The sequence below is a fragment of the Myodes glareolus genome, chromosome 27, assembly GCF_982192425.1.
Source record: "Myodes glareolus chromosome 27, mMyoGla1.1, whole genome shotgun sequence".
Classification (NCBI taxonomy): Eukaryota; Metazoa; Chordata; class Mammalia; order Rodentia; family Cricetidae; genus Myodes; species Myodes glareolus.
In genome coordinates this window covers 2,955,456-2,979,390 of record NC_142052.1, presented here as the reverse complement: position 1 = coordinate 2,979,390, position 23,935 = coordinate 2,955,456, and the positions used below count along the sequence as shown (strand labels likewise).

The window sequence follows — 23,935 nt, the reverse complement described above, 5'->3', positions numbered from 1 at the left end:
TGCATGCCTGATAGGATTAGCTGTACCTAAAGTTTTTATTCTTGCTGCCTAGATAATTTTTATTCAGCTGTTCTAAACATACTAAGCAATCTTGACTCTAACAGTAATGTCTTTGTCACTGGTCTGTTAATTCTAATGATTGGTCCCAGGCTGTTCCTCCCCTTCCTTTAGGAATGGTACCTTCCAGTCTCTCCATGTGCATGAAAAGTGACAAGCATGGGTCCCCATATTTCTACTTATTGGGCCACCCTAAAGACACGGTTTGTAAAATCTGCATGAATATTATCTTTTTCTAATGATCCTTGGTTTGCATATGCTGTTCTTTTAACTGATGTATAATGCATTCTTCCATAGTAGCCTGCCTAATTGCTGCTAGGATTCTGGAGGGCATTTGTAATTGAGACCTTGTAAATAACAAGGCTACTAAGGGTTCATGAGACTCTAAGACGCATTACATTCTAGGGGGCCCAGTCTAGCGTGCCCCCTCATAGGAAAAAATGCATGCAGGAGCACCCAAAGAGTCTGTGCTAGCTGATTTCTGCCTCCTGGCTATCTATTTAGCTCTTTTTAAGCCACGTGCACAAATTAATACTAATTCTGTATTAGACAGAAAGGGCCACTGCTACCCTCTGGTCCTAAGGACTCCACCTGGTGTCATAGGTATCCCCAAGCCTACTTTGTGGCAGTGAGGACTATCCAGATCTGATCTTCCTTTCTTCATACTCTGTGATGTGCCATCTTTCATGGGAAACACTTGTCTTAAAACACCTCCTTGCGGTTATTTATGAGAGAGTCGTGAGATTGCAGTCAGACAGCATTCCAGTTTCTAAATGAATATCCCCAGAGCTAACATTTGGTGAGCGCTCTTAGGGAAAGAAAAAGTATGCTCCACAGCAATACGTGAGATGTCGCTGGCAGCCTCGTAACTGTGGGCCAGGCAATAAATCCTTGCCCGGACCCGTCCACATTCCTCCCGGCGAGTCCTATAGGACAGAGACTGCCGCCTCACGCTAATTGGACTGGGACTTTAAAGCGTTGGTTTGACTTGTTAGCAGCAACTGGGGCTCACACTTAAGTCTCCACCCCTGGCCATGGAAGTATGACCCACACGGAACCGTGTCTCAGCACTGGTTTGACTTGGACCCCGTTCACACTGCTGCAGGTCCGGCTAAGCATCTACCAGCACATTCTTGGAAGCTTGTTCTCTAACTTTTTTTTCTGAAACAGACTTCCCAGTTCTTAACGAATTCCAGGAATGACTCAGACTTAACACGGAAGATGAGGATATTCACTGATTATACAATTGACCTATTGGTGATTTATACTGATAAAACTATCTCTACACACGTGCCCTGCCATGGCCATTCCTTGGAGATGTCTGCCAGAAAGAAAAGTTTTAAATGTATCATCACATCTTTGAAGTGTCTGTCTGTCTTGCCTGAATCACTTGTTGATGGGGGAAATCTAAGGCAGGGCGTAAAGCAGGAAATGCAATGTGGTAGGACCTCGAAGCTATCACGGGGACACCTAACCCAGAGACCGGAGGCTGAGTCTCTGTTAGGACAAAAGAAAGCCATCCTTCCATGTGAGCTACTCAGTATCACCCACGGGAATGAGGGACCTAGAAAGGAGGTTTGGGGCCACAGAGTGGCTGAATGTTTGCCCTGGGTTCAAGGCCTGACTGGGGAGGGGGAGCTCTCTGTGGTCTCTACTTGACACTGCATCCCTGTCCCCGGCAGCAGACTCGTCTCTAGGGATGTGGACCTGGTAGGGAAGAGCGAGGGAAGATGGGGACTGAGGCAAACGTATTCTTAGCAGAGGATGATGGGAAATCCAAGTAGGCGGCCTAGAAGAGTTCCAAGGCATTCTTCCTGAGGCGGGACATCTTACTTGGGCCTTTAGCAACAAACACAGTTCCGCCTGAGTGGAAAAGATGTCAGACTGTATTAAAGGGATAAATAAGAAAGAGCTAATACAAAGTCAGGAAAATGTGTTCATAGGGCCACATGGGTTAAATGGCAAAGCAGGTGGAGACAGTGAAGGATTGGTTCTAATTAAAAGGCCTTCCAGGGCTGGGCAGTAGCGCTGATGGAAGTGTGTGCCCACTCTGAACAAGGCCGTGGTTCAATTACCAATTCAAAAAGAAACACGTGTACAAAGGATTCAAAGCTTATATGGAAAGATAAAGGGAGCTGGGCACGGATTTTATATAGGAAATGGAAGCAGCTAAAATTGTTACAGCAACAGCTGAGGCAGAGGCAAAGGTTAGGGGAGGTCCTGAAGTGGGGATCTAGCGGTATGGGAGCAGCATGTTGAGACTGGAGTTGGCAGACGCCTTGATAGTTCACTGAGGCAAACAGTAAAAACAGGTGAGCTACCGACGTGAGGGAGAGGGTCGGAGGGCAGCTGACCGGTCTGTTTGGGACCTGTGTTTCGGGCGTCCGATAGACACTTACAGGAGGCAAACCTGAAACAAGGTGCTGAGTCCAGCCCCCGGGAAGTAGGACCTGGAAGTAGGGGGGTCTGGGAAGAACAGAGAGGTCCAGTAATGGGGCTGGGCTCCCCCAGAGACAGCGTCATGGACGTAGGGTCTACATGGTATAGCAATGGCGAGAAGTCCGTAATGATTGGAGGGAGGGGGTGGCATTGAGCCGGGCCAGTTCGACCCACGACGCAGTGCACACATTGCATAGATAAGCAGTTCAAAGCAAAGTTTATTTCCAAGCCAGTCAAGCGTGGAGGAAGGTATCCAAGTCTCGTCTGTGGTTCCCCAAGCTAGGGCTTGGGAGCATTTATAGGATAAGAAAGAAAGGTGATTTGAGGCTAGGTGATTGGAGGTGACATGGTCTATACATGTATGATTCATCTTCATGACTCTTCGTGTGATACACATCTACAGAATGACGCCAATAGCGTGGTCTAAGAGTCTTCAAACTTATAATGCCAAGTGGCCACCCACCAGACATCTACACTAGACCCCAGTGAGGAGTTGGTGGATTTGACCAAACTGGCCTTAAAAGCTGAAAACTAACATAGCTGATCATTGTTATGAAAGTCCAGGCAGACCTTTAGCCCCAGCTATGGTAGGATAATCACAAGTTCAAGGCTGGCCTGGGATATAAACAGAGTGAGTTCAAGTCCAGCCTAGGAAACGTAGGGAGAGTCTATCTCAAAAAGTAAAAGGGCTGAGGATATAGCTTAGTGGTGAAGCCCATGCCTACTATTTGTGAGGCTCTGTTCTAAATCCCCAGTGATGGGGAAAAGGGGGGAAAAGAAAAGAGGAAGAAAAATAAGGAGGAGCTATGTACAGTCAAGCTAGTGGGGACTCAGTCGTGTGAGCTCCAAAATGTGAAGGAGTCTTTAAAGTCACATAAAGGCAGCAACTAAGGCGGTGAAGGGGTCGGTGTCCTTTCCCCTTGCTTCTGGCAGTCTAAGAGACAGGAGAGTGATATTAAAGTCAGGGCCAGGGGAGGTTCTTAGGGGCTGCTGAGAGAATTACCTAGAAGATTCTAGATGAAAATCCCATCATTCTCAGAGTACAGAGAGCAAAAGACTAGGGAGTAACTCTGCCACATGGGACATCAACATCACAGCCGCCCCGGACACGGGGACCATCATAGAACAGGGGGCAGGGGCTTGTGAGCACCCCCTCCTCCCGCCTGAGGAGTTATGGACAGCTGATGGCTTTGGGGGAGTAGAGCGCAGTTTTCTTTAAAGTTGTGGCTCCTGCTAGGCTGGCCACACTGCAATAGATTGTCCTGCACCTATACAGACAGCACAAATTGGACCTGATGGGCTATTACATTTGTAAAAGGGGAGAGGAGAAGAGCTGAAGGTGGAGCGATGAGGGCAGGCACGGGAGTAGCTAAGGGACAGAACTGGGGGGAAGACGATCAAACTGCACTGTGTTAATTAAAAATTAAAAAAGGAAATTTAAGTAGAACTCTCTGCTGAAGAAATGTTACTATTAAATTGGTGTCCTTAAAAACACGGCAGTGTTGCTGGGCAGTGGTGGCGCACACCTTTAATCCCGGCACTCAGGAGGCAGAGGCAGGCATCTGTGAGTTCAAGGTCAGCCTCGTCTACAGAGTAAGCTACAATACAGCCAGGGTCACACAGAGAAGCTCTGTCTCAAAAATAAATAGATAGATAGATAGATAGATAGATAGATAGATAGATAGATAGATAGATAGATAGATAGATAAAACAAAAAAGCAACATTACAATGCTGGTAATAAATTGAATTTGGGGGGGGATGGTTTTTCGAGGCAGGGTTTCTCTATGTAACTATGTAGCTCTAGTTGTCCTGGAACTCCCTCCCTCTGTAGACCAGGCTGGCCTCAAACTCAGAGATCTGCCTGCCTCTGCCTCCCAAGTGCTGGGATTATAGGTGTATAATCCCACCACCGCCCAGCTGTTCCACCACGACATAAGCTGGACAGGGAACTAGAAAATGAGGATTGGGCAGCTTCAGGAATTAGAATCCCACATGTCTGCCTGGGCTTGGTGAGAGCCAAGCACACAACTCAAAATAATTGTTTGCCACTGTGACACCTGGTCCCACACTCAGTCCATGAACCTCACCAAAGGCCTCCCTACATCCTGAGCCAATGGGGAACCTGCTGGTGTGACATGCACCTTTAGTAACAGGGCTCTTGCCATTCTAGTCATGAGAAGAAAGTCCTGGTTTTCTGCCTTGTTTGTCAGAGTGCAGGGGTGAGGGAAACATCTCATAAAGAAATGCTATCTTCGAAGAATACATGGGAAGAACACGGAATGATGCACCATTAAACTGCACAATGCATCACTTCTCTGCTCAGTGCTCTGCAAAGGAGTGGACGCTCTATAGCCTCTCTTTCTCTCTCTCCTGGTGGTAAAATCCAAATTCCAGCGAAACGTTTTAAGAGCGAGAGAGTTTCCTCAAAGACCACCAGTTTTGCCGTGGTAACTGATTCCGATCTTTAGCCCCTAGGCCTCTCTGTTAACATTGCAGGTCTGTGGAGGAGAACCTGACTGCTCCTGCAGGCTCTCCCGCTGCCTTCCCATTTGTAGCACACACACACACACACACACGCACGCACGCACGTACACGCACACGCACATGCACACGCATGGCCCTTCAGTTTTGTGCTCCCCTAACTTGGCCTCATTCTTTTCAACCTTACTGTCTCTCTATCTCTGCAATCCCCTATCGCATACCTGTGTCTCAGTTGCGCTAAAGCCCTTACTGTCCTCCATCTAACCACCCCATGATTAGAATATACTGATCTCTCAGCTCCGGAAACCCTTTCCATAAAGGTTTTCCTCCGCCTTCCCAAGTCAAGACCCAAGCTAAAGGCTGCCCCTCCGTGAATCATTTCTCCAAGTCTACCAAGGAGAAGCGATCAGTGTCGGAACCTCCACTTAGCCTCCGCCTGCCTCTCTCTCTCTCTGTTCCTCAGCATAATCATCGTCCTCCCAGCTTAGGGGAATCAGATTGCTGGAGGACAAGGGCTTTGTGTGGTTGCTGTTGCTTGCAGCCTATGTTCTTAGTGCAGAGCTCTGAAGGCTGAGAATAATCATAAAGAGAGGACTGGAAACAGTTACTGGGCTAGGACAATACAAATGAGAAGCACGGGAGACTAGAGAGGAAATAATGGGCAGAACAGCCGGACGGGGTTCCTCAGGGCACAGTCTTGAGCTGCCTTGGGAAACCATCGGTTCTGGAATGCGCACAAGGAGGGCCCAGAAATCTACAGCCCAAGCCAACACAGGATGCTGCAAAGGGAGAGGGTGGAGCTAAGGAGTGGATGTGAAGGCCACAGCACCCTCAGGGAGCTGGGAGGGCTCGGGATGCTGGCAAAGGGGAACCGCTGGAAACGCGGCGCATCATACTGATGCGGCCAAAGAAGAGATTTATGGGTGGTGGCAAATATTTGGGAAACTTTTAATATCTGATGCTCATGACTCGCCCTTGGGGGACTTTATACTGAAGCGTAGCCGTGGAGGCTCCTGCCCAGGCCATTTAAGCCGGGATTGGTGGGAGAAGGTCGCACATGGAGGATGAGTTCATTGTCTCGGGGTCTGCTGTGGTCACAGGCTATGAAAACAGAAAATGTGTACTGAAAATGAGGTCCTGGCTGTGTCTATGGACTATGGACCATAGCTAATCACGTGGATAGTCTTTCAAACTCATTTGTAGAAGGAATTGGGGAAATCTTGAAGAATTGGGCTCCAAAGGCCTCAACTCTGTAAGCAGAGCTAACTGTGTGATTCTGGTATGGGCCCGGAAGACAAAGAATGCTAGGGGAAAAAAAAAAAAACGTGAACAATGAGGCTCGTGTGTGTGTGTGTGTGTGTGTGTGTGTGTGTGTGTGTGTGTGTGTATTCAGATAAAAACAGAAACCTTCTCAGGACTGCCACTAGAAGCCACCAGTTTACATTCGAGGAACATCAAGGCCTGTGCCATGTTGGTGATAATGTGGGCTGGAACTTCAGTCTGTGGCAGCAGGGTACAGGGGCCGAGGCTGATGCAACCCTGGGATGCATAGGTCTCACGGCTACGAGGACATGGTTAGTGGTGGGAGCAAGGCGGGTATCCCCCAGCAGTACCCTGGGCCTGGAAATAACACAAGCCTATGCCTGATGCTGGGCCTGTGCTAGGCACTCCGTCTGTGAATTCAGCACTGCTCGGGACCTCATTCTGTACCTCACTTCCTTGCCTTGGTCCCTAGAGAGAAGTGTCTTTGTGGCAAAGCCATCAACTCCTCCCTAACCCTGTACTATTGACTGGGTCCGTGGCGAGGAGTTTCATCACAGTTGGCCTGGTAGTGGGTTTGAAGTGCAAGGCCTGAACTTAGTTCTCCTTCCCTGTCCAAAGTAAGAGGTTCTCTCTCTCTCAATCTCCCTCCCTCTCTTTCTCCTTCTCCCTCCTTCTCTCCCTTTTCCTCCCTTCCTCCCTCCCCCCTCCTCTGTGTGTGTGTGTGTGTGTGTGTGCACATGCATGTACTGCTTGAAGTTACAGGGACTTCAGATGACATAGTCAGACATAGTCAAACTCTTCCTCCCTGGCCTGTTCAATGTGTCTTTTTGTTTTGTTACTCTAGAAGCAGATACAGTGGCCTCTCACCTGACCTTAGCTCTTGGAGTAGTTTGGTGTTTAAATAACTTGTTCTGTTGGCATTTCTGTGGAGAGATAGCTACAGACAGTCTTATTGCAGACAAAATGCCCTGCCTCCTGCGCTGGTTTGAAACATTGTCTCCTGTTGAAGTGAACACAGTATCTTCAAAAACAATGGCCTGGGGTTCTTTGTCATTTACTATAAAAACTCACCTGAGAAGAAAAAGCAAATAGCAGGAACCCTTAACGTCTACCTTCATTTTCAAACTGTTTCCTCTTTTCTTTCACATAAAATGCTGGAGGGGAGAAACATTCTAGTGTATCCAAAATCCCAAGGCAACACAGTATTCTAAACGGAGGTGGCCTTGATTGTGCTTTGGTTGTTAAAAGATATAAAGAAATGACACAGAGGATCAACAAGCATAAAAAAAGAGCTTTAGTTAATAAAACATAAATAATATACTACAACAAGGTAGCCTGTAACTCTTGGAGTCACTATAAGTTCATATGCCATGGAAATAGCATGATGGATTAAAGTTGGAATCAGCAAAAGTTTAAAAATGACATCATCACAGGATCTAACAATTACACATGTGGGCTTTATCAAAAAGACTTCATCAGGTTGGTGGTGGCACACGCCTTTAACCCCAGCACTCGGGAGGCAGAGGCAGGCAGATCTCTGAGTTTGAGACGAGTCTAGTCTACAGAGATAGTCCCAGGACAGCTAGGGCTGTTACACAAGAGAATCCTGTCTCAAAAAATCAAAAAGAAAAAAAGAAAAGCCCTCAAATAACTCTTAGAGAAATAATTGCATACCAGTGCTTGTTGCGATACTTTTCAGAACAGCCAAGATACTGAAGCTCCCTGGATGTCCACATTCAGAGACTGCACTAAGAAAATGAGTGCTTTGTGCCCCAGATTTCCTCCAGCCTTGCTGTGGCTTTACCTTAGGTAAGGTTTCTGTAGCTGTGAAGAGACACCATGACCACAGCAACTCTTCTAAGGAAACATTTAGTTGGGGTGACTGACTTACAGTTCCATAGGCTTCGTCTGTTATTGTCATGGCAGGGAGCATGGCAGCATGCTGGCAGACGTGGTGATGTCATCGCTGAGAGTCCTACATGTTGCAGACAACAGGAAGTCAACTGTCTGTCACACTGAGGGAAGCTTGAGCAAAAGGGACCTCAATGCCCGCCCCCACAGTGGCTTCATCCAACCAGGCCACACCTCCTAATAGTGCCACTCCCTTTGGGGGCCATTTTCGTTCAGATCGCCACAGGTTTGGATGTGAAATGTTTCCCCCTCCCCCCATAGGTTCATATGTTTGCACACTTGGTCCCCAGATGACAGTGCTACAGAACCCGTAGGAAGCAGGGCCTTGCTGGAAGAAGTCAGTCACTGGGGGTGGGCCTGACAGGCTGATCGGCCAGTCCCACTTCCTGTTTGTCCTCCGTCTCTGGGAGCAGTTGTCAAGCTCCTACTGCCTGCCTTCCCCACTGTGAACGCTAAGCCAGAGCAAAACTTTTCTCCCCTAACTGCTTCTTGTCAGAGCTACAAGAGCAACTGGTCCACTCTAGGAGGGAGTCACGGTCTATCACGGCCGCGTAGTTGACGCTAACTCCTGTTAAATGAAATGAGCTGTCTGCAAAAGGATGAATCTACATAGTTTCACTTACATCTGAAGTATCCAAACTCTGAGAAGATGCAACAAGGTTGTGAGGGTGGGGCCAGACAGGAGTAGGGGGTATAGATTAGTTTCAGTTTTGCAAGAGGACCAAGAATCTGCTGTAGTTAACCTGACTGCCTGTAATGCTGACGCAGGTTAGATGGAAACCTGTGGATTGTTACCGCAATATTTTTACAAATAAATGCGTGGGACACTGATGGGAACCAGTACTTCTGAGCCTCTAGCAGAGGTTAGCACAAGTGAGTCCATCAACTGTGCTGGTACCCGGCAGCCCGGAGGCCTTCTTCATATGAGAGGCAATGAGGTTCTCAAAGGAGCCATCAGTAGGAGCCCAGCACATCGTTAGAGATAGCGGCTTCACTTCCCACTTGGTTCGTAGATTCTGTTTTGCTTCTACTGCTGTTTTGGTTCTTGCCTTTGACCGAGTTTGAAATGAGGACTCCATGGGCCAGTAAGGAGTGGGTCTGCCTGGCTGAATCTGCTAGGTTCCGGTGGCTTGCTTATCTAGGCTCCATCTGACCCAGCCTGCTCTCCCAAGAGCAAGAGCGAGAATGCCTTCCAGGCAGCGCCTGTATTCAGAGGAACCGGGGAAGCTTGCAAAGTGCACTGATGTAGATTCACCTTCACTGGGATCCTCAGAGGTGACTCCACGGGGGCTGGCCATGTAAATATAAACACATTATTGCAAAATGCGAAGTGGAGATCGTAGCCTTCTTAATGTCTTTCTGGGCCGTGACATATGTTTATGAAAATGTTTACTGTTTCTCGTTCTTCAGCTGCTGGGTCAGTTAGCAAGCACAACTGTGCCCAGGGCCCCAGCTAGTCACCCAGTTGTTCAACCGCCGTGTGTTAGGACTATCTCCTAACCGAGCATCTCCGCTGATGCAAATTATCCCAATCAGACCAAATCAAACCAAATTAAAAGACTACCCGGGGTTGGCGGGGGAGACAGAAAGCAGCCAACAGGACCACCAAAGAGGAAGAGGGAAGACCACGTGATTATTTTCAGGGGAGCAGTTTAAATAGCCTGTAGGAGTGGTCTTGACCTTCCCCTGGGAGGGGTCAAGGTGGGGAGGAGAGAGCTGGGTGTTGGTGGGTTCACACTCAGTGAGAGGTGTGGCTGGAGAGGTGTCCAGTTTACTGTCATCCCAGAGATGCCAGGCATCTGTTTCTTGAGGGAGATGAGAAGCAGGGGACTAGGAGAAAAAAATATTGTTAATATCCATCATGTTTGTATCACAAAAAATGAATGTTCCAGGATGAGGAGCAGGTAGACCCTTCATTGTGGCATCCTGGAAAACCGGAGGGTGGAAGGTCCTGTCTGCTGGACAGACCAAGTGTCCTGAGTAGGTGCCTACTTGAACCTAGAGAGGTGGTACCAGCATCGGCGTCCCAAGAGCTTGGCAGCCGGGAGGGGTGGTGAGGATTACCACGTGAGGTCCTGTCCATCGAGGTTCAAGAGACCTAGGAGTTGAGGAGTACTCTGTCCACTGGGGAGAACACGGCAGGTTCAGGGGCATTAGGGTCCACTGGTGTGGGGGCAGGGAGACAACTGTCAGCGTGTGAACAGAGAAGGGACCTCAGAAGGGAGAGGTAGGGTAGGTACCCCGCCAGTGGAGGAGTTGGGGCTGGGAGGTAGTGATTAAGAAGAGAGGGCCTGCCATAAAGGAGCTCAGGCCTGTAGGGGAAAGTGGGGTGGTCCTGAGGCAAGTAAAGGCAATGGGGAGAAGGGAGGGCCAAGATATCCTGAATTCAATGGAAAACTTGGTTAGTTGTTGTTTGATGAGTCCATTGGCCCTCTCCACCTTTCCCAAGGATTGTGGATGGTAGGGAGTGTGAATTTCCAGGAGATGTTGAGAGCTTCTGACATGAACTCCATGACCCTGAGCCACCACATCTGCCATTTTCCTGGAGACCAGAAACGCTTCTATCCATCCTGTAAAAGTGTCCACAAGTGTTAGGAGATAACTAAGTTTTTTTATGAGTAGGCATATGGGTGAAATCAACCTGCCAATCCTCGCTCAGTTGGTGTCCACGCAGCTGATGTAGAGACTGACCTATGTGGAGAACCCCTGTGGGTTGACCTGGGCACATGTCTGGCAGGAGAACTGAACCTGTGAAACATGAACTCGGAGATGGCTGGGGTCAAAGAGGGGCTCCAAGAAGCTGAACAAAGCTTTGGGGCCCATGGGTCAGGTCTGGTGAATGTCTGAAATGATTGACAATGCCTGGTCTCGAGAAAGGATGAGACAGTTATTTAAATAGAACCATCCATCCTTTGTTCTTGTGGCCCCCTTTTTTATGAGCTTGTCCCTCTCTTTTGATTGATAACAGGGCTGATAGAAGGGAGTTGTGTTCTGTGGAGCCTGAGGAGCTGGAGGCCAGCTCCCAGGTCACTGAGTCAGCCTTGACATTGCCTAAGGCCACTGGGTCCTTGGAGTACTGGTGTCCCCAACAGTGAATAATGGCTACTTCTGCAGGGAGCTGGAGGGCCTCCAAGAGGTTGACTAGAAGGGGTCCGTTAACTATGGGAGTGCCCTTGGTAGTAAGGAAGCCTCTTTCCTTCCAGAGTGCAGAATGAGTGTGGGCTATCAAGAAGGCATATTTAGAGTCAGTGTAGATATCAGACCATTGGCCCTTGGCTATTTGGAGTGGCCTGGTCAAGGCAAGTAATTCAGCCTTTTGTGATGAGGTTCCCATTGGCAGGCGGGTTGCTTCAACTGTGTTAGTGGAAGTGACCACTGCATACATTGCCTGTCGGTTTCCTGATTTATCTATAAGGGAACTTCCATCAACAAACAGGGTGAGTTGGGGATCTGTAAGTGGCTGGTCACCTGTGGAGGTGAGGTTAAAGCCTCTATAGCCTCTGGGCAAGAGTGAGAGGAGGTATTGGGGTAGAGGGACAGAAAGGACAGTTGGGGGGGGGGGGGTTAGGGCAGGACTGGAGGCCAAAGTAATTTGGGGTTTTTCTAGAAACAGTAAGTGAAAAACCCGGACTCCTGAAGGCCCAAGGAGAGAGAAAGAAGTATCTCAGAAGGTCTGAGAGGCGGTGGGTGGAATATACCTTGACTGGCCTGGACAAGGTGATCTTGAGAGCCTCCCAAGTGAGTTCTGCTGCTGCTGCCAGGGCTCTCAGGCATGGCTGCCACCCACAGATGCTGAGGTCCAGCTGTTTGAATAAAAACACGACAGCCAGATTCGAAGGCCCAGCCTGTTGGCTTAGAACTTTCGTGGCTACTCCTGACCTCTCATCCGTATAGAGATGGTAAGGCTTCATGGGGTCTGGAAGAGCAGGAGCAGGGGCTGTTAGAAGGGCATCTCACAGCAGAGCGAGAAAGCTGTTCTGGCTAACACCTAGCACCTGGCCAGGTACATGGTGGGTGGGTGTGGGGGAAAAGGAGGAGGAGACACCGAGAGCACATCAAACAGTGGCATCATAAGGAGAATGAGCTGAGGGGCTTTGAGCTGGAGGGAGTTTAGGGTAGGGGAGGAAGTGAGAAGGCTGGGAGGCTTATGGGGAAAAGTGTAACAGGTACTTGTGCCTGAGGAAGCCTGGTCGCCAGCACACACTTTGATATGCTAATAGGCACCACAGGTAGTCAGAGGTCCCTTCTGCCAGAGGTAAGAGAAATGACTTCTTTTGGCAGAGGGAACCTGGGTTCACAACTTCCAGAAGAAAGACGGCTTTTATCTAACTGCTAGAAACCCTCCTGTAAGTCCAGGTTGAGTCCATTTCTGGATATCTGGGCGGCTTTCTGGAGTTGGGACTTTTCTTTGGACCTGACAGCTTCCACCTCCGAATCTGAGCAATGCTAACGATCTTCATTTGACATAGTTTTCCTCCTTTAGCTTCTTGTAGTCTTCCGGCTTTACTTTAGTCTACCCAAAACAGAAAATCAGCACGTCTACCAGGCAGCAAGGAAAGGACACACCACGGGTAGGTAGTCTAGGATGAAGGAAGATGGCTAGGGGCTATGAGGAGGAAATTCAGGGGAGCATGGTTGTTTTCTGTAATTCCTGGTCAGCTGTAAAAGGTGCAGCAGCCTGCATTCCCATCGCCCGGCTCACGGCTAGCTTTACCCGAAATAATTACACGGAAACTGTATTCATTTTAAACACTGCTAGGCCCATTAGTTCCAGCCTCTTATTGGTTAACTCTCACATCTTGATTAACCCATTTCTATTAATCTGTGTAGCGCCACGAGGCGGTGGCTTACCAGGAAGGATCTTAACTTGTGTCTGTCTCAGAGAGGAGAGTCATGGCGTCTGCCTCACTGCTTTCTTCCTCCCAGCATTCTATTCCATCTTCCCTGTCTACCTATCTTCTGACCTATCAGGCCAAGCAGTTTCTTTATTAATTAACCAATAAAAGCAACACAGAGAAACAAGGTCCACCTACATCAGTCAGCAGATTACTTTTGGAAAAAAATAAAAAGAACTCCTTTTTGATAACCTTTACTTATTTTAACAACATACTACATATTAATTATAGACTATTTCAAAACTAAAAATATCAAAATTCGAAAACAAATTTTTCTTTTAAAAATACAACAGTTTTGGTTTTTGGATTCTTCTCTGCTTATATTACTATACTATTCCATGATGTTAAATATACTTCTATAGATTTTTTTTTATTTCTTTTTGGTTTTCTAGACAGGATTTCTCTATTTAGCTCTGGCTAGTCTGGAACTCACCCTGGTAGACCAGGCTGGCTTCAAACTCAAAGATTCTCCTGCCTTTGCCTTCTAAGTATAGGGATTAAGGGCTTGCGCCACCACTGCCCAGCTATAGCTTTTTAATGCCTGCTTAGTATTTTGTTTATACATTTAGCAAGTCTATTGAACTAAATTTTTGTTTGCTTATTTTTCCACTATACCTAAATTTTACCAAGAAAAAGTCCATATATAACCTTGATTTCTATTTAAGATAACTGAAAAATAAAACCTTCAGATCGAAGAATGAGTATATTCTTGGAGAAGATGGGGGGAGTCAGGCAATCACATCCTGTTGTCATGTGGTTCCACTCTTTGGTGATGGAGAAAATCTTTCATTAAAGTACCTTTCCACTAACCAAACTCCGACAGATGCCGTATGTCGTAATGAACAGTGCTGAATGCTGAGAGTGACCATATGTCTGTATAGTCGGTTGCCTCAAACCCACAGACCTCCTGGGCTCAGATGCCTAGCATTTAACCCAGAGAGATGGTTGCGCCTCCGTGTCTAAGCCTCACTGACACAGGACCACCTTCCGAACTAGAAAAGAGCATGTGGACCATAGCACATTGTGTATGTGCACAATTCACTTTGTTTTATGCCTCCTTCCGCCTCTGTCCGTTTGTTTTTAAACTGCACTAATACTATTAACCAAAGAAACAGCAGACCGTACAATCCCATAACACGGTACTTTGACAGTGTTAAAACTCCTAGGCCTTCCAGTAACTCAGAACCCGGTTACATCTGTGTGTTTTATTTATTTGGGGGGAGAGCACAATTAGTCTCGAAGAAACCCAAGCCACTTCTGGGGTTAAGTGGCTCTTCCGAAATCCTATGGGCCTTAGGAGTATTTCAGACACCTCTAAGAACAAGGCCAGAGGGTTTCATTAGCCCATGGCAGAATGGACACAGACAGTGGCTCATGCATAAAACCAGAGCAGGTTGATGTTCAGGAAGGAGTCCCCAGCACTCAGAGACTGGCTTTGGAGGCCTCGGTTGACAGAGCCGACTCCTGTGGTGTCTCCATTCTGGGGTCACCTTGAGTTGGTGAAGCAGAGCAGGCTGATGTTCATGAAGGAGTCCCCAGCACCCAAAGACTGGCTTCGGAGGCCTAGTTGGCAAAGCAGACTCCTGTGGTTTTTCCCTTAAAGGAAATGAGTGAAGCTTGCTAATGAGTTAGCTCTCCTCCTGTTAGCAGCCCAGCCAAGCAAGGACTCCAGGAACCCTTCAAACCCACCAAAGACACCGCAATCCCCAGGAGGAGGGTGGCTATGTGTAGTTGAAAAATGGAAGACACAAAAGGGATTTCTGACTCGCTCTCCTGAAAAGTGGGGGAGGAACAAACCTTGCGAGTCTTTGTCTCTGTCTAATCGTGCCCTGATTCTGCCCATCAGGCGGCAGCCGCCTCTGGGAGATCCCTTGTGTTTAAAGTTGGAACAGATTTGTGGAGAAAATGCTATGCCTGGTCTTCAGGACCACCTTGGCCAAGCTGAGAAGATTCCTTTGTATTCAACCTGTTCAGGAGCCATTTCTTTCTTCTCCCCCTTTTTTTTTAAACACTGACTTAATTTGAAGAATCTTTCATGTGGAAAATAAAGACTACCCAAATGAATCGGAATGCTAGTTTAAAAACATTGGTCTAAAGCAAGGCAATTTGACTAGGGCGTCCTTAAGGCCCAGATAGGTTTATAGCTAAAGGTAAGCTATTCAGGGGCAAAATCGAGTATGAAAATGTGTTATACAAATACAGTTGTGACCTTAATAAATACGTAAGTGCTAGCAGTGTGGGTTGGGAAAATGTTTTTAAGTAGGAAAAGTGGGAAATGTGGACATCCTCTACCTGGTAAATTGCTCTGTTGTGAAAGATTTATTGACCTTTTGCTTGAGTATCATACAGCTTTCATTACCGGCCCCAAAGTAGGAAACAATATTTGGAAAAGAGAAATAGTGGTGTATTTCATAGACCAAAGGACCGTACGATCTTAGTGTGAGCATCTCATTGCCAGGAGCACGAGTGTGTGGAAAATTACAGGTATAAATTCTGAAGTGCAGCGGTGTTCAATGAGATCCTGGCTACTTGGAGGTCTCATTTTCCTCTTCGGAACTAAATAAGAAGACATTGAGACATCCTTGTAATGCGTGAGAAGAGGTATCGCAGTGATGGTTTTGCTCTTCCGGGTATATCCTTAGAGGATGTCATTTGGTACAGCAAGACATATGGCATCCTTCGAACTGGTGCAGTTCCTTAATCGAGTTCAAATAGGTGTCTCCACCCCACCCACAAACAGGGGTGGAGAAATGGCGCTGAAGATCATTGGTGCTTTCCCGCCACCACCGCAACATCGTGGAACTGCAATTCTCTCTGCAACCATTTGTGGCAGGGAAGAACAAGCATGGAGTCCTCGGCAGAGATTTACAGTGGGAGAGCCTATCAGAGAGGGGTTTGGGCAAGAATAGCCAGAGCTAGCCAGATCAGAGCGGTGAGCAGATGGCAGAAGCAGAGAGACCTCGGCCCTTCATGCTCTGAACCAGAATGGACTGAACCTGCTCTCCTGGTCTTGTCTCCGCACCTGTCTCTCACTTGCTTCTCCCTCCCCAGGAGAAGCTCAGTGTTGATCAAGTTAGGAATTCAGAGGTGATTGCGAGGTGACTTCTCATCTTTTACCTCACGGGTCTTTCTGTATGTGTCCTGGCACGTCCTTTAAATACAAGTGGCACATCGCAGGTCTGGATGTAAAACCTTGAAGCCGTTGCTAGTTCTTTCATTTGGTATTAGCGCCCCAGAGTCTCCAGTGTTTGTTGGAAACGCCCCCGGAATGATTTAAGACCAAGGACAGACATTTCTTTTCAGGCTTCGTCCTTAAATGGATGGAGACTGAGACACACCGTTCATCTACACCAAACTCAGCGAAGCCTACCGCCCCTGGGCTGTACAAGCTTAATGCGTTAGTACGGGGAACTAGAAGACACCAAAAATCGTGTCTTTTCTGAGTAGTGAAAAATACTAGCAGTCCCCTAGGGGGGATTAAAAAGGCCAGCAGAGACAGGATCTCCCCAATTCCTATAAAGGGAAAACCAGAGACCCCGCCCTTGACTTCCCTGGTGATTGATCGACTAGCAGAGGAACCTGGGAGCCAAGGTGCAAACATCAGGGCCGATGGTGAGGCCATCAATAGACAGTTCAAGAAAATCCAGTCGCCTTAGACAGGCAGCCTGTAGCCTTGCCAGGGCTGCTGCCATCCACTGAGAGGCGTTTCTGATCATTTCCTCCCTGGCAGCTCCCTGCCCAGCTTCCCAAGACAGCAGAGCCAGACACATATATCCAGGGAAGCAGGTCCCACGTCCCATTCTAATAGCCTTCCTTGGTTATTTGTGGGACAACCCAGCATCCCAACTGATCAGTCCTTTATTACGATGAGACACGCAGAACACACAGCCGTGCAGGGCAGCCTGCAACTCTGTAAGAAATGGCCATTCCCTGGCTTTCCTCTGTATGTGACCTAGATCTGCAAGCAACCACCTAAACCCTTCGCTAGTGACACAGGATCTTTAAGCTGTGTCATATTGATGATAAACATATTTAATGTTATAAATCAACATACAGTATCAGACTTTCAAATCGTTCAGTCCTTATATGTTTTCATTTAAGGGTGAACATTCTAATATCAAATTTATGATATCATCTAAGACCTAATATGGCTTAATTCTATTAATAAAAACTAATTTAGAAGTCATTATCCTTTTTAATTACAGACTTTGATTTAGATTGCTCCTGCTCTCCAAGTTGGAAAATGGCCGGCACCATTGTATCATTGGTCCAAAGCTAACATTGTTCTTTATTATTAACACTTTCATAAAGGGAAAGGCTGATTAAAAATAACCTCCCCAGAACTCCCCATGTGGCCCCATGATTTGGCCCAAGTTAATCCTATCAGAAATCAGTTCCGATATTTAGCCCCAAATGAAGCCGTTTGCTAATTCTCTCCTGATCACAGTGTTCAGCCTCGATAACGCCTATCGAAGACACCTTAAACTAGATAGCCGAGCATCCTCCTCTGCTGTGTCCCAGGAGACCTCTGCTGGTCTCCTGAGCCTGACACTGGGCACGTGATTACCTCTGGTTCTTTCTGGAACTGCCCAGCTTTGACATTACGTTCCTAGCTGCTCCATTGCTCAACTGTGGGTTCATTTTTCAGTTTCTATATACCTTTCAGTCTGCCAGGTCTGGGGCACCAGACACCATCTGCTTCTTGACCTTGGCATTGATAGGAAGGATGCAGAGCTGCCGAGTATCCAACTGTGTGAGCCTCGTGAGGCTTGGGGACATAGGAACGCAGTACAGGACAGAGGAGATGGAATGTCATCCCTCCCACCCAACTGGTTGTTCACGTGGAATGAGGCTTCCAAGTCCCCTCAGTACCCCCCTCAGAAGGCAGCTGCAGCTCACCAGCAAATGAACAGAACACTCCCAGACCTTGGGAGCTAATCAGCCTGTTGCCATAGTCACTAAACACCTTTGATGACAGGAAAAGCCAGCGTATTTCACGGTGAAGTCAAAGTATAGACAAAGCGTGCCTAACCTAGCTCCGGTTCCGGTCACAGAAGCTGTGGGTCCCAATGGAAAAGGATAAAAAACAAACAAACCGGTGGCAGCCAGAGGTGGCTGACCGTGCAGCTGCCGAGGGAGCCCCCGAGGATTTCCCCTCCTGCTGCCTGATACGTTAAGAATAGCAGGAAGCGAGTTTCAGACGAGTATGGACATCAGGACCAGGCTCTTTTCTTTTCGAGAGTCCTCAGTACCATCCGTGTGTTAAGACAAAGAAAGGACCAAGCAGGAAGGTCGAGGGCTCTTGAGGGGTTTATTCACCTAACGCTTATCAATTTAAAGGCTAAGGCACTTTGATTTGCTCCCTCGCTCTTTGTCAAGAGAACGGTACAGTTGTAAATGAAATCCAAGTTCAGCCCTGGGTAGCTGAATCTTCAGGTCTCAGATGAAGGCAAAGAGGGCCGATCCTGCGTGTGTGCACAGCCACAGACTTGGTGACTGGGACACAACAGGTTGTGGCGAACAGCAACATTATTCAGATACATTAACACAAAAATATATTCCTAAGAATTTCTCCTGTGTCTTTCTATCACTCAGTGTGCAAGTCCATTAGGGAGCCCAACAAAATACACCGTATCTATTTCTTTAGATGTCCTCTTTCCCTAGAACGCCAACTCTACAAGGTCAAAAAGAGAAGGTTCAGCCAGGTAGTGCACGCCTTTAATCCCAGCACTCAGTAAGCAGAGGCAGACGGATCTCTGTGAGTTCGAGGCCAGCCTGGTCTACAGAGCGAGTTCCAGGACAGGCCCCAAAGCTACAGAGAAACCCTGTCTTGAAAAGAGAGAGAGAGGGAGAGAGAAGGTTCTGCTTCCGGTGGCTGGCACATCACCTTGCCTCGAGGATGGGAATAATTATTCATTGTTTGAATAAAGGGTGAATAAATAAATAAAACAGGGGCCACCCATCCTTATAAGGATGTTTCCCTCTTACATACCTTTGACTTTTCAGTTTAGATTCGTCTTCCACATGAAATACCCGAGTCTTTTCCATTCACGTTTGGCCTTAATTCCCACCTGTATCAAATGACACTGAGGTCCTTTGTCTAGTCACCTTGTCATTGCCATTGATTCAGTGATTATTTCAGTGGGAGTTCCTGTCTGCAGTCTGCTTCACACACACACACACAGGCACACACGCACACACACACACAGGCACACGCACACGCACACACACACACAGGCACACGCACACACGCACACACACATACAGGCACACGCACACACGCACGCACATATGCACACACACACACAGGCACACGCACGCGCACACACATATGCACACACACACACAGGCACACGCACGCGCACACATGCACACACATATGCACACACACACACACAGGCACACGCACACACGCACACACACACACACACTTGCATGTAGCAATGGTATGTTGCTTTATCTCATTAATATTGTGTTCTTCCATTTTAATAGACAATCCAAATCGAAATATTTGACAAAGAAGAAAATTAATCGTCTCTCATTCTATTCCCATACCAATCAGTCCTCCATCTTCTATAATAAAAACAAGACGAAAATAAAAAGCCTACTAAAATTTTTCATTAAGATTAAATGTAATGGGGCTGGAGAGATGGCTCAGCGATTAGGAAGCATGTGCTGATCTCACGGAGCACCCAGGTTTGATCCCCAGCACTCTTGTCAAGCAGCCAGAACTGCTGTAACTCCAGTTCCCTGGCCTCCGCAGGCACTGGCATTCCTGTGTATGTACCACACACAAATACACATGATTTTAAAATAATACATCTTTAATCCAGAAAAAAAGATTAAACATGACTGTTGGCCAAGGAGATAGTTTGCGGGTAAAGGCACTTGCGGCTAAACCTGACAGCCTAGGCTCAATCCCCAGGACGACACGGTAGAAAGGGAAAATTCCCTCCCACAGTTATCCTCTGACCGCTACATGCCTTTCATGGCAGACCTGCATGCACAAACACGGACACACATACACACACAGAGAGAATGTAAAAAATTTCAATGCAAACACGGCTCACCTTGCCCAACAGAAGGACAGTCTGGGGTGTCTGAGATATGGTAACGCCATTGGGGATTGTCTCTAAACCTCTGTTTACTTGGAATGACAGGGATAATTAGTAATTGTTCATGACTATGCAGGAGGGAGAAAGAAAAGGTCTCTGCCTTAGCCCTGCACGCGCAGACACACTCACACACACACCACCTCTGTACTCACACACACTACTAAGAGCAGCAATGTTTCCACTTAGAAATAACTGATGATACACCTACAAAAAGAGAAGTTTGGGTCCCGAAAGAGAAACATTATTAGAATTGTAAAGTGTGGGGGGGAGCAAGAAAATTACATTATTTTGATGAAAGTTTCCCATAAAATACTGGAATAGAGAACCTCGAAGAGAGATGCATTATATTAAAAACCATAGCTTCTCCCATTTACCTTCAACCAAGCTACCCTGGCTAGAAGAAAGAATTAGAAGAATGAACTTGAACGGGCTAAGACGTCCACCCTTAGCACCTGGCCTGCTGGAGACACAGGTTTCTGCGTTTGCTTTCAGTTAAGAATAAGCTGAGTAATTACATCAAAAGTGCATTCTCCTAACCTTTTGAGGCTCAGACTTGCCCCTCCTAACGTTCATAACTATGTTCATAACTATTTCCTCTTGGCATGCTACGGGCACATTTCCTGCGTCCCGGGGAAAGATGTTGCCAAAAATAAAAGATGGATTGGTCTTCACTCATCCTGAGCAGACGGCAATGGGAAACACTTGACCGTGAAGACATTGGCCACGCGGCCGTCAAAACCCCTCTGACTTGCCGGAGTCATTCGAGCTTAAATGCTGAAAAGGAGGAAGGCACTGACAGCCCATCCTCCGAGGCAGTCTGGACCCAGCATCCAGCTTTGTCAGTCATTTCAAGCGGATATAAACAAAAATTGTGTTCAACATCTTGCCACCCCCGAGATCAAGAGGCCAGCTGTCCTTCTAAACTTAAAACAATGCTGTGGAACCTTCTCTTCCCCACTGAGGCCAGGATGCAGTTCCAGAGAGCTCACCGCATTGTGCCGCTGACTTCCCAGGCTGAATTCCACACAGAACAGACCACTGTGCAACTGTGAGACAGTCTCCAGCCTTTATAGCAATTTCAGTTTTGAAACATGGCCAAAGTGATAGTTTTAATAGTTGAGCCTTTTCTCTGCAAGTGATAGAGGTACCAGAAAGTCCTCCCTCTATGTGTGGGTAAAGCTTTCTCTGAGCCTTCCCTACAAGGCAGTTTTATAAGGGAGGGAATGGAAATGGCTAACATTTAGCAGTTACGAAACGAAGGCCTAGAGAGAGGAATGGTTCGCCCCAGGGTCTCCCAGGCAGTAAGCAAGAGACAATGTGTTTGAACACAACTTTGGGCCTCCAAGGATGCTGTGTTTTCCACCTCATTGTGTCCTGCTGGCCTGATTCCAAAGCTTTCCTGGGCTGGCTTCAGGGGATGCTGGTGTCCCAGTGTGGTGTCTCTGCTGAGGTGTTGCTGATGCCCTGACTCTCAGATTCCGGCCACTGTGTCAGACAGCTCCCCTGTGCACAAACATATCTCCAGTCTCTGTACTTTGCATCAGTACAGAGCTGTCTCATGTGGGATACTTCCATGAGATTTAGTCCAGCTGAGGCCTCCAGGGAGCTGGTCCTTATGCAGACAGACACCAGGGACAAGGGTCTTTACTTCATTGTGCACTGGCTTCGTGAATGTGCCGGCCGGGCGCTCCACACGACACCATCACTTGCTGAGTTCAGTCAGATCTCCCAGGATTCAAAGGGGTGGCAACAATTGGCCTTGCGCCTGGCTGAGAGAAGAAAAACCTGGAAGTTTTGGTGACATGCCTTGTTGGGGACGGTGATCAGGGAGCACAGTCTGTGCCGTGTGGATTCACGGTACAAACATTTAAACCCTGCACAACCATTGTCAGCCCACGCCTTCCTAGCAGGGATACAGAAGTCAAGCATATTGTTCTTTTTAAAAATAATACCATGGTGGGATGTCCCGGGCAGCTCGCGGAGCAGCTGCAAGTGGCAGCGCCATGCGGCCGGGGAGTCAGGGTCCCCGGGCAAGCGGCAGAATCAGGCGGCTGGATGCGGTGGACGGCAGAGTAAATGGACATAAGGCTATACATAAAGCTAGACATTTATTACTTAAAGAAAGGAAAGCATAAACAAACATAGAGAGAACAAAGACACACACACACACACACACACACACACACACGCACCAGAGAGAGAGAGAGAAGATGGCGACGAGGGGGAGGTGGGGTCAGAAGTAGCTGGGGTGGGCGTGGTTAGTTCTTAAAGTGTCCCAAAGTAATAACAAAGCACACTATGGGCCATTCCAGAGAATGCTGACTTGCAGAGCAAAAACGAACTTGCCTTGGCTCTGGGCCTGCCTCCACGGTAAGACATGTCTGAATGACTGACAAGAGATCTCATCTTGGCTCTTTAAAATGATCGCATTGTTCCTCTGGATGATTAATCAGACCTGGGAGTAGAGACAAACAGCCGAGTCCTCAGCCGCCCAAAACTAAAGTCAAGCCCTTCTGATGCTTACTGTTCAAGGTCAACCTTCCTCTGAGAGAGGAAGGAAGAATCAAGAAAGCGCAGTATACTATCAGAGGCCAGGAGGAGAACTTTAGAGCCCGCGTCTCCAGCACACAGGTGTTTTTTACTGAATCGTCTTTGGCCTTTGGAAATAGCCCATGTTTGAACTAGGGGGAGGCGATGCACGCCTGTGAGCCCAGAACTTTGGAGGTAGAGGCAGGAGGATCAGGAGTTCAGGATCACCTTTGGTTGCATAGCAAGTACAAAGCCAGCCTGGGCTTTGCGGGGCCGTGTTTTAGAAAGAGAAGAAAGAAAATGCCTCTAGTAAGAAAATCAGCCCCACTATGCCTTCCTTTTCTCTATGCTCGACCCTGCTTTGCCCCCGATAGCTCTCTGAGCAGAAGCTGGAGGAGGGGCAGGAACGCTTACTTACAGAAAGTTTATTAAAGGAGCTTCCCAAGGACCAGCAGGCTATGGGGGCTGTAGGCTCTGATCTCAGCCCACCAGCTGCCTCTCAAAGGGCTAGCCTCCTGGTTTAATACAGACCAGGATGAGCAAGCTTACCACAGGCCAGGCAGAAGCAGCCCCCTTGGCTCCGCTGCCTGTCCAGCGAGTCTCTGAGGCAGCAATCTTAGCGGTTTGTCTTTCCATCCGAGCTTTCTTCGGTGCACAGGGCTGCAGACGGGAAGCACACATGATCTCTGGGACTAGAACAAAAGCCTCTGAGTTACCTTTCTCTCCTCCCCCTTCATGGCTCCCAGCACTCATCCCTGCAGCCAACAGACCTGTCTGTGTAAGGACAAGGAGCTCAGTGAACCTTCTGCAAACTGCGGGTGGTCCACCTTGTATGTGCAGTGTGGCGACAGCTTATTCTGACCTTGGAAATTACCTAGTACCCCTGCACAGACAATTAGCAAAAGATCTCCAACTCCTCCTCCATTTGGCCTCTTTTATATACGCATGATGCAGGCTGGGGATCTTTTACCAGTCTGGGCCCACCAAGACAACCCAGTGAGGTGACCTAGCCAACCCAGTTAAAGTGAAGGATGGCTGTGTGATTGGAAGTCGCCAGGGGTCACTCGGCAGCTTTCTAGATCATTCCTGCTTACTTACAAATGTGACCCAGCAGTAAATCATATGTCCTCCCATCTAAGTCTTTTGGAAAATATATACAAAATGCACCAGCTGCAGTGCGATGTCACAATATGTCTCCACAATTCTATAGCCGAGGCAGTCTATCTGCATCCATTATTATTGCT

The 23,935-nt window shown here is 47.8% G+C and overlaps 1 protein-coding gene across 8 annotated transcripts in view; it reads left to right on the top strand.

The window, feature by feature from the left end:
• Magi2 (membrane associated guanylate kinase, WW and PDZ domain containing 2) overlaps positions 1–23,935 on the top strand; it is a 1,336,576-nt gene that overhangs the window by 1,294,053 nt on the left and 18,588 nt on the right. For 3 of the 8 annotated variants that reach the window (XM_048433537.3, XM_048433536.3, XM_085684179.2), the window contains one exon: positions 172–260. The exons of the other annotated variants lie outside the window; for them this stretch is intronic. In XM_048433537.3, the coding sequence (XP_048289494.2) occupies positions 172–260 (89 nt within the window). The remainder of the gene's footprint in view (positions 1–171; positions 261–23,935) is intronic. 8 annotated transcript variants of the gene reach the window in all.